The 17,095-nt window shown below is 43.0% G+C and overlaps 1 protein-coding gene across 3 annotated transcripts in view; it reads left to right on the forward strand.

Moving 5' to 3' along the window:
- The first annotated feature begins 702 nt into the window (after window positions 1-702).
- The window catches only part of chrna8 (cholinergic receptor, nicotinic, alpha 8), a 30,698-nt gene continuing 14,305 nt past the window's right edge, over window positions 703-17,095 (forward strand). The window contains exons 1-4 of one of the 3 annotated variants that reach the window (XM_028978210.1): window positions 703-1,143; window positions 7,045-7,184; window positions 11,447-11,491; window positions 13,130-13,239. In XM_028978210.1, coding sequence (XP_028834043.1) covers window positions 1,014-1,143; window positions 7,045-7,184; window positions 11,447-11,491; window positions 13,130-13,239 — 425 coding nt within the window. In that variant the 5' untranslated portion in view covers window positions 703-1,013. Of the gene's footprint in view, window positions 1,144-1,730; window positions 1,845-7,044; window positions 7,185-11,446; window positions 11,492-13,129; window positions 13,240-17,095 lie in introns of those variants that run through there. The other 2 variants (XM_028978213.1, XM_028978211.1) reach the window with 2 other exon arrangements.

The following is a 17,095-nucleotide window of genomic DNA, read 5'->3' on the forward strand; positions in this document are numbered from 1 at the left end:
TTCCTTCTTCACGGGGTCTCCGATTCCAATCATGTCTGTTCTCCGTTGTTGTCCCTGGCTGGTGGAACAACCTACCCTCCTCCACACGACTAGCCGAGACTATCACCACTTTTAAGAAGAAGGTGAAAACCCTCTTATTCCAAAAATATTACAGACAAATTTAACACATACACATGCATACACATTTAACAAACAAATACAAAATGTATAAATACATTATAATTTTTCTTAGTCTAGCACCCAACACTCTCCGAGCATGTTCTTCAATGACAAGTCTAAGCCTTATCAGGGCTCTTAGTTTGTATACTTGATATTCTATAGAAATCGAACGAGAATTGCTGGTGTCTTCCCATTGTAAGTCGCTTTGGATAAAAGCGTCTGCCAAATAAAGTAAAGTAAAGTAAAGTAAAGGCACCGAGGGCCCAAGGGTCATCATCCAGAAAGCTTCCTCAAGAAGACACACTCAGGAGCCATCTAAGCACACGTGGACGCCAGGTGGACCACACGGGCTCTCCAGAACGTGGGTGTCTGTGTGCCTGGAGAATACCCGACGCGCGTAAAAGGCTTCAGACCGGAACAGGTTGTATTACGCGCGTTGGAAGCGCCCGCCATTATGTAACGGCCCGCGTGTGCAAATCCTGGAACGAGTTCCCCTCGTTTGCTTCCCGACTAATCTGACTCGACCACATGGCTCTGAGATCGGGGAGCGGAGAGCCGCGACACTCGCGCCACACGCAGTCACTCGGTTCATTACGCATTCCCGCTTCCTCTCGTCCACACTGCACATTGTCGCTAATGCAAACGTTCGCACGAGAGCAAGGGACCCGGATGATCGAAGTTACGTTCGTGTCAGTACAGCGGTTTGGAGCTGGGCTATTACAGTGACACCCATCAGAACCACGGAGACACGGGTGCGCGCACGGACAGCCTCCTGGGTGTGAGCGCTTACAGACAGACAGAGAGAGAGAGAGAGAGAGAGAGAAAGAGAGCCAGAGCTCCCTTCGCTCCGTCGGATGCAGGGCTGCGCAAAGTTTGGCCAAGGCGCGCAGAGGGACCATAATAACCCGTTTATTATAATGGGGGAGTCGAAATCCGGCGGATTTTTAACGGCCGCGCTTCTGGTCTGGACTTTCTGCGTCAGAGGTGAGCTGCGCGGGGTTCGGGGTCCGGTGACTCGGGGATGAGCGGAGGAATGGATCGTGCACCATAAATCTGCCTGATACCGGCGGTCAGACGAATGAATGTGTTGTTGCTTTAACTTAACATCAGTGATGCGATTAGATGACAGTAAGAAAGTTTTTAAAAGCGCGTGGTGGAAAAGGGAATAAATCTGATTCCCCGCGGGCAGATGCGACGGCGCTACGGGATCACGCGTGTGTACGAGCGTCTGTGCTATTGTGTGATTTTTTTCTACCTTTTAACCTTTAATTGCTCGCGAACATGTGGCCAACATCCGCAGAGATTGCGCACGGACCGCTGGAGACGTTGCCGCGCCAATGCGCGCAAAGTTACTTTTGCGGTTAAGGGCGCACAGCGGCGCTCTAGTTGGAGGTGTGGGTTAGTATTCCGGAGCTCAGGCTATGGCTGCTTTCAATTCACCCGTTCCTCCCACAGGCTCCAACTGCTCTGAACGGCAGCCGCAGTTGCCTTTCAGAGTCAAGGGCAAAGTTTCAGCCAAATGCGCAAAGAGCGCGATCACATGCGAGGCCAGCTCCGCCCAGGATTCATTCATTCGACTCATTTCACAGAGAGCAGCTGACGTGAACCTGTTCCAGGTAGAGCAGCTTCAGGAAACCAGGTGGACGTCGCTGATGCATATCCGTGGGGGGCATACGTGCATACATGTAATGACTTCATTGGAATTTTAATTTCATTTTAATTGGTTTCTGATTACACTTCAGATTATCGCCAAAAAATGCATTTGTAATGCAAGCTCATGATTCTTAATCATTCTGCAACCCGATGATTAACATAATGGTACAAAAATAAATGAAATCCACAAATGTTTTCAGTCTGGGATTTTCTATTATCTATAGAATAAAAAAAACTTAATAACTTTATTGCACTGATGATTTAATCCAGTCAGGCAAAATTGTATCGCAGGAGCTAGAATTATATTCCTGTGCAGGAATGTCGGGTCTTTTTGAACATTTATGTGTTCTCCTCAAATAGTCACGGTGTGTTTTGAGAGTTTGCTGTTGTAGTTTATCTTTATTTTTATTCAATGACTACTATTAATACTAACATTCTTATATGAAATGAATGAAATATTTATTTTTATTTGTTCAGTTGAATTCTTCTATTTTACACATCTCCCTCATTTTGGAAACAGAAAAACGAACCCTTTACCCATCGGTGCCCACCAGCATCTCCCAGTAAATGGAGACCCTGCAGTCACCATTACCTCAACCTCACCATTCCTGGTGGTGTTCATGTCACCACGACAAATGCAAAGACCAAACGTTGCTGATAGACACTCAGATTTGCGTTCGTTTCTGGTTAGGTGAGTCATGTGTGACGTGCCGGCTCTGCGTTGCTCTGAATCTTTTCTGGTGACCCCATCAGTTGACAAACCCTGACTGATTGCAGAGGTTGTTAAAGCTGACGGTTTCTTTCCTACAAAAAGCCTGAAGCATATTGAGCTAAACGCACTGCTGATTGAAGTCAGAATTGAACACCTCTTAGGGACAAAAGACCTGGAATGGAGAATGGCATAGAAACTAACCTCAGTCCATTTAAAAGAACTGGCTGGGATGTGAAATGAGCTTGAATGGAAATGAAAGTTTTGTTGACAAAAGTTGTTTTACACAGAAATAATTGATCTAGAGTGTAAAATGCAGCTCGTTGTCACGCTGGTTTGACATGGCAAGGAAGGAGATCTGAAACGATGGCTGGACATGGCGAGGAAGAAGGATGCATACGCATGATGTCACGAAACGGGTTTAATACAGAGTGGACAGGGGAGACATCAAGCAACAAGGACCCGACGGCAAACAGACACAAACTGGGCATCTTTATACAACCAGACACTGGAGAAAACAATCAGGAAACAAAACAGCACAGGACCAACATGAAACTGGAGGTGCGCCTTCTGGACCAGATCCTGACACTCATTTGACAACTTTTACAGGCAGGATGCCCGTGAAAATATATGAGAAATAATTTATATGAACTATTAATTAAGATATTAAACATATTTGAATGTGTTGAATACAGCACAAGGGCTGTAATGATTTGTTAAAGCCCTCATTCGATGGCGTCACAGTTCAGTAAAGTTTCCGTACAGCACCTTACAATTAACCCAGCATTCATAGTCAGACATAAGTTCCATTATTCAAATAATCTCTGGTTAAAATCTCTGCAAATCATCATGCGGCAAACACGGTGTAATATTTCCTCTATTTTCATTCTGATATATTTAACATCTCGGAGTAATGTCCAGGTGTCTCCCCATGAGGCCGAGGCTCTCTGCACCTCCTCCGCCCGTGCCGGCGTATATAAATGCCATTTATGCGTCAGCATGAAGGGCACCTGCAGCTGTGCCGGTTTGACCTCTGCCGAGGCGGAGCGTTCAGTCACTGGGATGCAGGGGATTTGTGCTCTTCGGAGTGTTTATAGTCGCCTTTTGACAGCTGTCATAAAATGTTAAAGGCCACCAAATACACGGAGTCCACGCCGCTAAGCTTGGTACTGGGGGCATGTAGCCATGTAGTACGCATCAACACGCTCAGTTTACAGAGCCCTGCCAATCAGTAAATAAATACAGGTACGCACATCTTCCGAACGAGCACAACAACGTGTTACACACGCAGTGCACCTTTTTCAGGGGGCAGAAATAATGAGCTTTAAATCGCCGAGCTTTCGCGACTGTATACAAATGTTGTACACGTGCATTGTGTCTGGGAGCTGACGGGATGGGCTCCAGCTCTCTTCAAACCATTTCATGTCTAGGAAGCCCCAGTGGCCCGGCTGGATTAGTCCACATCCCCGCTGCTACTCTTTTGGTTCGCTTTCTGTCTGTTTTCCAATGAACGGATGCTGTGTCCCTTGGACGTGGATGTGACTCTTGTTCATCTTTGGACACATTTTGTCCGTCATCCCGGTTAATCTGGCATCAGACCCAATCCCTCTTGAGAGCAGCCTGACCCAGTTATTCTGCTGAGATTTCCTCCCGCAGGAGTCACCCTTTTTCACATCATCACTTTCCATCATTTAATGTGTTCAGGAACGACATATCTCAGTCCAATCAGCCTAATATAATTCCTCTCCTCCTAATCCACACAGAAAGTGTCCGCAGTGGCTTTATGTAATCACAAGTTTAATAGAAGATTAGATGGGCTTTATGCCTGAGTCACAACACGGCGCTTTTTTCCCTTTCCCCTCGCTGACTTTTCCGTCCGCCTTCCTCTCGCTCCTCTCCCTTCAGTGACCATAACACGTGTGACGGGGATGGAAAGGGGGGAGAATATGAAGATTTCTCTTGTCCCTCTTTGAGGAGATGAGGTTTGAAGGGGAGCGCTGGCTCAGCACTAGCTGCAGATTCTGTGGAAAGTGAAGACCTGCGTTAATCCACCTTCCACCAGGAGAAAAATGCCTACCTGTTGGGCTGAAGACGGGAAAAGAATAAAATCCTTTTAATGTCAGATATATATTAGTGTTGTTTGGTATGTGTGAAAAGTGAAAATTTAGATATTTTAAAAAACAAAATTGCACTGATTTTCAGTTTAATTTTGCATCACAGGCTTAGTGATTGGATAAAAGCTATAAAGCTTATTTGATCATTTTCAAAAGCTTTTACATTTTAATAACACCATAGAATAAGCAGTTACTTAAAGTCTATATAAAGGCTCTTATGCTATGTCCGCTACGTCTGGAGGACTTGTCCATCCACCACATGCTACCACGTGTAGCCACAAGCAGTGTTTCTGTCATGGCTACTGTTACAATGCAGTATTATAATCAGGGCTGTTTTTAAAGAATTAAAAAAGAATTCAAGAATTCAAAAAAAACACAGAGGGGAACATCATCAGTGTAATAAAAAAACTTAAACCGGACTACTGGTGCAGATTGATCATGTCTGCCTGGAATATCTCAATTGCTGATAAATCAAATTAACTCCAGAGCTGCCTTATTAAAACATGACCATTTTAATCAGTGCAGTACAGGAGAACGTTTCACAAGAAGGGTTTCAACATGCAAAGTAGTTAACAATAAATGTGTTTATATTTTTAGTTTTCAATTGCATTACCAAATGAAAATGAGATTAATAATATTGGCACAATTCAATTTCAATTGTTAAGAAAATCTGGAAAATTGTGCAGAATATACCACAAAAAGGGGCAGTAGTGGCCTAGCAGTTAAGGAAGTGGCCCCATAATCAGAAGGTAGCTAGTTTGAATCCCGAGGCACCACTGAGCGAAGCACCGTCCCCACACACTGCTCCCCGGGCGCCTGTCATGTCTACCCACTGCTCACCAAGGGTGGTGGTTAAAAGCAGTGGACACTTTTCACTTTGTCACCGTGTGCTCTGATGCAGTGTTTCACAATGACAATCACTTCACTTTCAAATCTAATAACTGACTATTGCTGGATAAAATAATCCTCTCGTACACATGATTTTCAGGTACAAAAGGTGCATCTGTCGGGGTACCACTAGACCGTAAAAAACAACTCAGCATCGGAGAGTGTGTCTATTTTAGTCCTGCGGTCACCAAAGCAGTGTGACCAGAATGGCCAGAGCGTAATACCCACTGAGAAGAAGACAAACACTGTCAGCGCACTCGGCTCCAAAACGGCCGTAGAGCTGCTCTAACGCAACTCGGATTCATTCGACACAGGCGCTCACTGCTACGGGGGTCTCGCTCAGTTGATTTAGCTGGTCTGCTTTACACGCTGATGGGACCTGCGGGTGGATTCTGGTGAAGGGGAGAGCAGCGGCCTTTCATCATCAGATCTGTCTGCAGAAATCGGTGACTTCTGATTGATCATGAAAGGCATTTTTTTTGCCTCTTTTGGCATCTGTGTTAATGAGGCTGGAATCAAAGGTGACATTGACTGAAGGCTGTTTACTGCAGAATCGCCTGACACCTTTTAGTCTGGCTTAAGGTTTGTTTTTTGGCATCTGTACTTCTATCATACTGAGGACCAATTGTTCTCATAAAGTGAAAGTGAAGCGATTGTCATTGTGAAACACTGCAGCATGGCAACCTTCTGATTACGGGGCCGCTTCCTTAGCCGCTAGGACATAACTGCCATGGATAATCATGCAAATATTTAAATATTCTAATATAGGATATATAGGACTAACTACAGTTCTCATGGTGGAACAGGTGAACTGCACATGTCCATGTGAGGTGATCAGAGCTATCACTGCAATTTCATCTCCTTCTTAGGAAGAATTTTGTTAATCTACAAATGCACATTTGAAGGCCACATTCTCACGGGGAACGTCTGGAAGCGCAGAGAGGGGCAGAATCCTGCCAGACCCCCACAGACTCGCATTTGTGGTGATTAAAATTTAGCCCCCTGTGACAAATCTCCAAGCAACTTCAGTCATAAACGCGTACACAAAAGGAAATGTTTGCCTCCACCAAGGCAATTATCACATGATCACAATAATAAACTATTAAAGTATGATTGTTCTAGAAAGAACTGTCAGTTCTATCGCATCATCCCCAGATAAAAAAAGATTTTCCTTCGCTCTTGTTCCTTCGAATTTGTGGCCAATTAAAGGACAATAAAGAGCTAAAAAAGAGAAATGGAGCAAGTCGGCTGTGCAATTCCTCCACTATGGTGGGACTTTATTTTAAATGCAGTTACTGTGAATTGATTTGTATAGAAACGAACTGAAATCTTGTTTCTGGGTGCTAATGTAGTTTCATGCCATGAGCTTTTGTGTGCGTGCATATGTCATTTTTTGAGTGTGTAGTGTGTAGTAGAAGCTCCCCGTACATCAGTAGGTCAATGGATTATCACAGATCATAGTGCTTGTTGTAAATATTTGAGTTAATATTGAATTACAGTAATGCTGCTGTTCTCTCTCAGGCTCGTGGCAGGGGGAGTTCCAGAGGAAGCTCTACAAGGAGCTAATGGCCAACTATAACCGGCTGGAGAGACCTGTTCTCAACGACTCTTCGCCCATAACCGTGGAGCTGGGACTGACCCTGCTGCAGATCATTGATGTGGTAATTGTGTTTGTGTGTGTGTTTGAGTGTGTAGACTGTTCATTCAAGTGTTTTAAATAAGATCCTCATCAACTTGAAATTGATTTAGCAGAATTAAAGACCAGCACTGCTTGTTCTTAGTCAAGCAGAGGACATTTACGGCATTTATCAGACACTCTTATTCAGAGCGATTTACAACGGGTAGTTGCAGGGACAGTCCCCCTTTAACAACTCAGGTTACGTCTTTCTCAGGGACACAATGGTAATAAGTGGGATTTGAACCCTGGTCTTCTGGTTCATAGGTGAGTGTGTTACCCAAAAGGGCTACTACTACCCCACTACTGCCTCCTGTACACTGGATGATGATGAGTGACAGTCTGGTGACACATCTTGCAATGTTTTTTGGTGATGAAACAGTGGCACCATATCTTGCCATAACCGGCAAAGACTTCCATTCGCTATATCTTCTATTGCAAACTTTTTCAGATCAGAGTAAGGCTTTAATCAAAAACTGTAGAATTATAAATTAAATGGTAATATGAAAATAAAGGGTACATGTACACATTGTGTACACCTATAAAATTTGATGGGATTTTTTTTTGTGATTTGCATTAATTCATAATTTCAGGTTTTGTGAAGGCACCTTAAGAACTGGAAATATGTGTGCATGTGTGTTTGCAGTGTGTGGGATTTGAGGAATTCATTCTCTTACTGGCAGTCATATTGCGTCTCCATCTCAAAACATCTACCACTCTGTGCGCCTGCTTCTCATTTTCTCTGTATGGAAAAGCAGCCTGTCTATATGAGATTCCCTTCATTCTCCTGCTTAATGTCTCCCTCTTCGCTCACTGTCTTGTCCACTCATCTTTTGTGGGACGTTCTGTGCCCTTGGTCTGACTTTGTTACACTGGGCTTTCTTGACGCTCATTCCAAGAAATAAATTGCTGGCATGTGTCTTAACTTTCTAGACTAAAAATGAATAGCCACCCCTGTACATGTCCCAACAGTGCACATGAACACTTCCACCCAAGATTTAATCATAATTCATCTATACCGATCAAGGGTCCAAGGGTCCAATGGCCCAAAGCATCCATTTTGGGATATACTTTTATATTGAAAATGTAATATTTTAATAATCCTGAAGATTATTTGGCCTAGAACGTCTGAGAACTGAAGATAACTTCAGATTAGTTGATGGACCATTATTTCTGAAAGCTGTGTGCTGTTTATACTGTATAAATACTGTAGATCTCTAGTTCTAGTGTCACGGGAGCTGCTGCAGTGTGCGTTTGCTGAAGTCCCACATTTGTCCTACATTTTCCCATAATCCTTCCTGAAGATGCCAACAGAGCGTTTTTGTTTTTAAACCAGCATCTTAAATCGGTTGTTCACTCAGTGACAATAACCAGAGACACAAGTGAAAAGGATACATATGTATGTCCCCACAAATTTACCATTTTATTTGAGTATCTTAGTAATCAGGATACATTTTCATTTCTTCTGAACATTGACAGAAAGCTACTATAGGACTAGCTGGTCAAATTCTCAGTGAGGATATGAGATGTGAGAATTCCTGAAATAAGATTCTCTCACACCCCCCCCAGAAAACACAACATAACCGTCCATGTGTGGTTGAGCATAATCTTCTCCATAAACACTTACTCCCAATCAGGCCATCCTGGGACCCAGGGCACAGCGCCAGCCCACCACAGTGCAAACACACCACAATGGAGAATTTAAAGTCGCCAATCCCCCTGGTGTGCATGCCTTTGTGTGATGGGGGAGAGCACATAAACTCCACAAACCCACAGCGGGAACCTGGACTCGAACCTTGGAGTGTGCCCCTGTACACGGTCACAGCAAATACAGTGTACTCTCTTTACACATGTATGTGTGTGTGTGTGTGTGTGTGTGGGTGGGTGGGTGGGGGGGGGGGGGTTTGTTTGTGTATCCAGACAGTACGTGTCGTGTGTATATGTTGTCCAGATGGTAAAGTGGCAGTAGGCTGAGGCTGATTGGCTGGGAGGCTGAACGCATCACTTCCTTCTCATTAGCGCGGGAGGCAGCTGCTGTAGAGCTCTACTGAACTAAACACCTGAATGTGTGTGCGCTTGCGTGTACACGCATGCACGCCATGTCTGAATGTGTGTGTGCTTGTGTTATTGGGTCAGGACAGATACACCTTCTGAAGCAAAAACCCAAGTCGCTAACTCCATCATCTCTCTTCGCCTGTGTGTGTGTGTGGGGGGGATGAGGGCTGTTTATTAACCACAGTTTAGGATCGCTGGGTGGTTAGATGCGCTCGAGGAAATAGAAGTAATGGGCAATCTGTTCATTTTTTAATATAAAGAGAAAGAAAGCCAAGGAGATACATGGAAGGTCAGACAGAAAGTGAAAAATAAATAAAAGAAGGACGAGACGGATGAGACAACCAGTTGGTCATGTGTTGCACTGACATGGGATACAACGTTTGATGATAAGCCATTACATTTACATTACATTTACTGAGCTCTGGATTATTTGCTGCAATCTCATGTTTCTTCTTAGCCGTTTTCCAGTTGACAGACTCAGTTTGTCTGGCTGTCAAGCAGAAACACACACACACACACACACACACACACACTCACTCACTCACAAAAAACTTATTTCAGTCTCAAAACAAAAGCTTTGGATCTGAACCTCCTCTCATTAGACAGTTTACACTGTTTCACTGCTAGAAAGATGGTGTGTGTGTGTGTGTGTAGTCCAGCTGACATTTATTCTACCCCAAGAACTAATCCCTTTCATTAACAAAAAAAATTCCTCTATGGTTTGCAGCTGCTCTGCCTACAGCAAATCTGCCGATCTGGGACAGCACTGAAATGGGACGTCCACCCTGTTGCCGATTTTTCGCTGAGCTCGTTTATAGTCTCATCCAAGACGGCATGCATTATTTACACGGGACAGTTATGACACCCCCAATCCGACCCCCCTTTCCAGAATCCTCACAAATCCACACGTCTGCTGCAGCATGTACAGCAGCCGTTGTTTGAGCTGAGGCAGTGTGTCATGTCATGTTGTGTGAGAAAGAGTCTCAGGCTGGACTGCGTGTTATATTTGGCCGTGTGTGTGTGTGTGTGTGTATGTGTGAGTTGAGGTTAAGGCTGGCGTCAGGTGGTACCCTGTTCTACTTATGTAAATTTAATCTGTGCCATTCTGTTACCCTGTCCTGCTTTCTGTGGCACTGCACATGTGCGCAAACACACACACACACACACACACACACACACACGCAGAAGCATAGATGAAAAATGCATGAAAAAAATAAACAAATGCATATTTGGTCTTGATTCGGTGGGATGGAGCGTCACTGCATGGCTGATGAGTATGAAATTGATGTAAATAATGTGAAATGACACTCTAGTCACTGGATCACCTCCACATCCACTCACCTTTTGGAAGGTTGAATTAGAGACTAGAGAACCTGTCACGCCTGAGGTGCAGAGGAACGATGGAGATCGAGGGGTATGAATGAAAAGTAAACAGAGTTTATCGCTGAAAAAAATCTCTGTATGGCAGATCTGAAGACACACAATAACGATGAGCACCAACAAGTATGGATGGGACGACAACAGATATGGGAAACATCTGGGTTTGTGAGGGAGAACAGCTCTGTAGAATAGGGGAAGGAACCGTAGAGAAGTGTACACTAGGGGATAAGGACCAGAAAGTGGTGCGGCTACACATGACACGACACGCAGACACAGACATAAACCCTAATACTCAGGGGTAAGGGGGTGTGTCGTGTGTGTGTGTGTGTGTGTGTGTGTGGGGGTGGGTAGTATTGTTCTGACACAATTTACGTTTGGAATCAGAGATGGGCCACGGGCGTTTCTGGGATACTGGGCTAAGTAACATTTGTCTACCTCCTTACCCCTCATTCACACACTTTCCACCTTTGGAAGCAGGGTTGCAGCCATCAGAGACCATCTCAAGACATTGGGCACAGGGCGGGGCGCCCGCACACACACCGTCCATTCACTTACTCACACTTTGGGTCAGGGTTACAATTTAGCCATGCTATTCCAACCAGTGTACAGGAAACCAGAGAACCCAGGGGAAACCCACAGCAACATCGGGAAGAAATTTAGTGTATATTCTGCAGATGTATGTGTAGAACATATTTTCTCCGGAGGTGCCTGTGCAAAGCCCACTGCATTTTTGCTTATGAGTTTTTGCGTATGAGTTTGGCTAACCTGCTGTCTCCCTTGATCATTTTTTCTTTTCTCTCTTTATCTCACCAGGATGAAAAGAACCAGGTACTGATAACCAATGCCTGGCTGCAGTTGGTGAGTGGCCATGTTGTTCCTTTGTGGGAAGGGAATCATTTGAAAGTCTAATGCTGTATGATGTTAAGTATGCAGTGTGTGTACGGTTGTGTGTGTTGTATGTGTGTATACATCTGGGGAATGTGACCGTTCGTGTATCTTAGACCACTGAAAACCATTCATTGCTCTGGCTGCAGCCAAGAGAGAATTGCAGCTTTAGAAATTAAAATAACACTGCTTTTGCAGCATTGCAGGTAATGAAGAAGTGCACACACACACACGTGTGTGAGCACTATTCTAGGTAAACAATGCCTCAAACTTAATCCCTAATGAATGCAATTTTAATATTTTAATCTATGAATGATTTGAGTGGTTTTAACCTTCCCTGTTCAGGCATTTAAAGTTAGAGTTAGAACTAGTCGCATGCACACACACACACACACACACACACTGAGATCACACTGGTCAGCTTCTAGGCTCAGAGCTGAGCAGTATCGGTAAGGCCTCTGACCAGACCTGTGGCTGGATGCTGAATTGACATTTTTAATTACTCTCTGTTTTAAGCTTCTTCTTCCATGATTGTAGTAGCAGGTGATGCCTGGGAAACAGCAACAGAAAAAGCTGCTTGCTTTTAGTTTAGTTTGCTTTAGTTTATTTTAGCTTCGATTTTCTTGGATTTTGATGGCTTGGTCATGTCTGCTTCCAAAAAAAGGAACATATACATGTACATATGTTTCTTTTTTCAGCATTGAGCTGCTTATGTCCCATGAAGCTATTTGTTTTATTTTGTGTGCATACAAGATAATTTACATTTTACATTTATATTGTGACTTGTTGGGTATTAGGGTGGATTTGTTCTTCTGCACCACCCACCCAGCTGATCTGCACCATGCAGGCTATCCTCCTCCATTGCATATCTAGTGCTTGGACCAAACAGTTCCAAACATATCCTATGCCTGGTAGGGACGTGGACACATTTAACTTTACTCATTTCTCACATTCCTGTGTTGCATGCTTCAGGTGACCATATCAGGGCTAGGTGGAGGTTTTATTTTAATAGGTTCTCTATTTTATTTATTCAAATTTATCTTATGACACAGAGTGTTGACACAGTGTTCTTGTGTTAATGCCATAAGCTGCTCTATAATTGAACTTGTGAGTATGGGGTTCTTTTAAAGCCATTTGTTTTGGAAGACAGGACATTGAGACCATAATGTCACATTGTGCTGAATGAAAATAAAAAGGACCCCCCCCCCCCCCCACACACACACACACACACACACACACACACACACACACACAGGTGACAAAGAAACATAAGAAGCCACAAATGATTCAAAGGTCAGTCCCTGTGTTGATGCTCTGAGTGTTTAGCATTACAACAGGAGTGGCAAACACCTCACAATCGTGTCCAAAAACACTTCTCATGCTGCATACGTGTGTGCCAATGTTTACCTGAACTGCAGCCTGATTCAATAAACTCCTGAATCAATCCAAATAAATTCCATCATTTTTTTATTTGACAAGGGATTTGCCCTCATCCACTTTTGAATGATTTGTTTTTCTTGGAATGAGTGTTTGTAGGCTCTAATGTCCCATATAGACTCTAACCTTTCTGCATTTGTGCATATGCTTGCATGTACGTGTTCGTGTTTGTAGGCCTGGGTTGATGTGTATTTGACCTGGAATCCAGAAAACTACCCAGGAGTGCAGAATCTGCGTTTCCCCTCCAATCAGGTCTGGGTTCCAGATATTCTTCTATACAACAGGTAAGAATGTTTTATTTCAGTGTGCATGTACATATGTGTGTGTGTGTGTGTGTGTGTGTGTGTGTGTGTATATATATATATATATTGTTCAAAAAGGGCAAGAGGGTTTGTTGTGCAAATACTGTTGTCCCATTTAAAAAGATGATAGAGGTCTTTACAAAAAAATTTACAGTCTAGTTTACAATTGGTGGCCAAATACTTTTTTTCCACAATGTGAGCATTTTATTAAACCCGCGAGGAAAAAAACTGGAGTCCATTTCGCCTATTTCTTCATACCAATTGAAAGACTTCATGAACTGGAAGGGGGCATCTGAAGAGCTGGCGTACCTGCAGACATGAATGAAGAACCTCAAACTTACTGATCCATGGCCCACCCTCAAAGAGGGCCGGCATTACATCCAACCTGCTGAACTCAGACCCACAGCGATCTCCTCCAAGCAGCTCTTGTCACCCTGACGCGTCTTGCTTTGGCTAGCGGTTCGCAGCTAGCGCTAGCATCTTCAATTTGCTTGTCACTCTCGGTCGCATTTATAGGGGCCAGTGCTCAGAACAGCTACACATCACCGTGACTGTGAATATCCAAGACAAGCTCTGAGACTGGCCACAGAGAGAGCGACATCTGTAGACACACACACACACACACACACACACACACACACATGAGCTTACTGATATCTCTGCCACAAACTCAATGTGTACCAAAAGGAATGCAAGTTTCCTAGGCTTCCTTGACTTTGGCTCATCATCTGTGAAGAGCACATAGCACATTTTTAATGACTTGACACTGTATATCCACCCCTCCCATGTTTGGGCATGGTTGTGGTGGGGGCGGCCTGCGCCTGCGCCTGCTTCCTGCGACTTGCATCACTAGTCAGGCAGTGGCTTTGGAAGAATATCTCAACTTTTTCTTTGCGGGGAATTTTAAAATTGTGCCACTTTCTTTAACCTTGCCTACCATGAGACAGCCTTTCCAAGTTGGCTCATTTTACTGGTCTTTCTAATTTATTGTTAAATTGCTTCTTTGAGATTCAAATGTCACTTCCAGTTCTTTTGCTTTATCTCTCGACTACCCACAACTGAATGAATGCATTTAGGAACATGGAAAATTTTGGATATACAGACCTCCAATTTTTTTTTTTTTACACTGTGGTATAAACAGTCTAAGACATTCCCAGTCACAGCCACTTTCTGATAAAAACTATTTTTGTTGGCAGAACAAAATTTCCAATTCCAGTCTCCAATTCACCTAGTGTACATACCTTTTGATGGTTGGAGGAAACTGGAGAACCTGGAGAATCAAACTCATTTTTGAGGTGGGAGGCCACATTGCTAACCACCACGCCACCCTCTGGACCAGCAGGAATTCACAGCTATGAATACATTTTTCATTATGAAATGCTTATCAATTACGTGCTGCTCAGAATATCCCACTTTTATTTTTGAGGATGTGCAATCTCTGGAATGTCCTAGTGTCAGTGTGAGGGATCAAAAGAAAAACATCAGAAAAGTGACCCCATTACCAGCAGGTCTTGTAACTAAAGGAAGCTGGTGAGCACGGGTTACATAATCCCATAGTGTACTGTCCAGTCTTGAGTGGAACCATCTGGAAGTTTAAAGAGAATCTGTCACTGTGATTCCAAGCCTGTCAGTCAGCTGTCTGACCCTTGGTCCATGATGCTCCAAGAGTCTCCATGATGAAAATGGGCCGTTTGGATATGGATGGGATTTAGCTGTGATCCAGATTTCACTCCCTTAAATGTCTTCTGACATAAAAACTCAAGGGCTGTGGGCAGTGTGTCCAGATGGATTTACTGTTAATTGACGCTGACAGCCAAGATGATATTCTTGTGGTTCTGTATTAATTCACAATGGTATGTCTACCCTAACAAAATGGCATCTAAAAATGATAAGGCTTGTATGAGGACCACAATGACGAAAGCACATCTTCACAACACAAACTAGCTATGCACAGCTAAGGACACGGTCTTGTGCCCAAAGTGAAATGTTTTTAGAACCTCACTTTGGGTTATGTGTACTTCAATGGTTGACTTATTAAAATAAAAAGGAAAATGACATACATTTACTATCTAAAATATGAGTAATAGTCATGCATCGTTTCATTTTAATTTAGCAGTTCATGAAAGCCCTGCCTGCCATGGTGCTGAAAAACCCCACTCATGCAGTGTGACACGGCTTACTTATGCCTGTAAACAACACAAATTGGTGATGTACATATTTACACAGAAGTTCTACTTTTGATACATTACTCCAAATGGTGTCAATGATGCATGGACTATGCACACATTCATAATGTGACATAACTGACAATATACTTGACACAAATCTTTCAAAGCTACCACAAGCCTTTTTTGATATGTGAATTCTAATAGCAGTTTGAGGCACAGTGCCCTTGTAACTGTGGTCTCATTTGTGCTCAAGTTAGTGGAAAAAAATGTACATAATGAAGACGGCACTCTTGCCATTTTCCAATTTTATGTGCTGAGTCAATTTACAACCAAGAGGCATGTCATAAAATCTGCTTGGGGAGAGTACGTGACAAATTCCTGAAGCTAATTTAGGAGGCCACTCAGAAAGTCATTTAAGGACCTACTCAGAAGCAGAACAACAGACGCACCTGCCTCCATCTTGAACAGCACATGAGAAAAGCATTTTTTAAGAGCATTTTTGGTTCTAGGTTCATACCTTTCTCTATAAATACGTTAGTTATGTGGGTGTAGAAGGGATTCTTTCTTTCTTTCTTGTACCAGAATGTGGAGGAACTGATAGTCTTAAATTGGAGTTTTAAAAAATAAGACCTTGCATGTCATTAAAAATTACTAGTATTCCTTAAAGAAAAAAATTCTAATATGTGTTTTGCATTTTTTCTAATTTCTGCTCTCGTTGGCGGACATGTTTTTAAAAAAGTACTCTGATATTACTGATATTACAGCGAGGAGGGAAAAGTATGTACCTACATTTATTTTTTTCTAAATAAAATGAAAGAAGTGTTCAATCTGTCAGAAATCCACGGTCATGGTGCACTGCACACTTCTGGGTTCACAAGAGCAGCGCCGCGCAATCACAATGTCAGATCGTGCGATTACATGAACGCAAAGTGATGCGATTTGTAACATGAGTCCATGGACTGAAGTGACAATATATTTATTACATTATTCTCTTGAAGTTTACCAACTGACTAAACTGAGACCGGCTGCTCAATGTCTCTTCACTCTGTTAACCGTTCCAAACTGGAATGCAGGGAAGTGCTGGAAATTAATTTCTATCTTTTTAATCTGGGTGAGCTTGCATAGTAAATGAGCATTCAGCAAACACTTCCAGTCTATAATACCTATCCTTTCCATATGATTCGCTGCTTGTAAATTTATAAATAAGTTTTTCGCATGTTGTGAATAAATGTATTAAATATTAACTTGATTTGGAAATCTCGGCCACTGTCGTCAGGTGCTGGTGACTGCATATACACAACATATATAAACTCTGGGGCTAACCTGTTCTTCCATGGCAGGTGATGAGCCAATTTAGTACAGAGCATTTATCATTGCAGGGGGTTAATTACTTTTTAAATGGTTTTATCCAAACACCACACCTCAGTTCTTACTCTGTTACACCCAACCCATACAACAGCACAGCTCTCTTAAAGTGCCCCACAGATTATACAAGTCATATGAGTGACATCACACCCACAGCCCAAGTGGATAGCGGTGGATAGTCGGGTGACGGTGAGGCAACACAACAAATTTGTATCAACACCTAAAACACATTTTTGTATTATATTTGTATTAAGCTGCAGTATTGGGAACATTTGCAGTGATGTACAGATTTACTTATTATTCAT

This window comes from Denticeps clupeoides, chromosome 4 (assembly GCF_900700375.1).
Source record: "Denticeps clupeoides chromosome 4, fDenClu1.1, whole genome shotgun sequence".
NCBI lineage: Eukaryota > Metazoa > Chordata > Actinopteri > Clupeiformes > Denticipitidae > Denticeps > Denticeps clupeoides.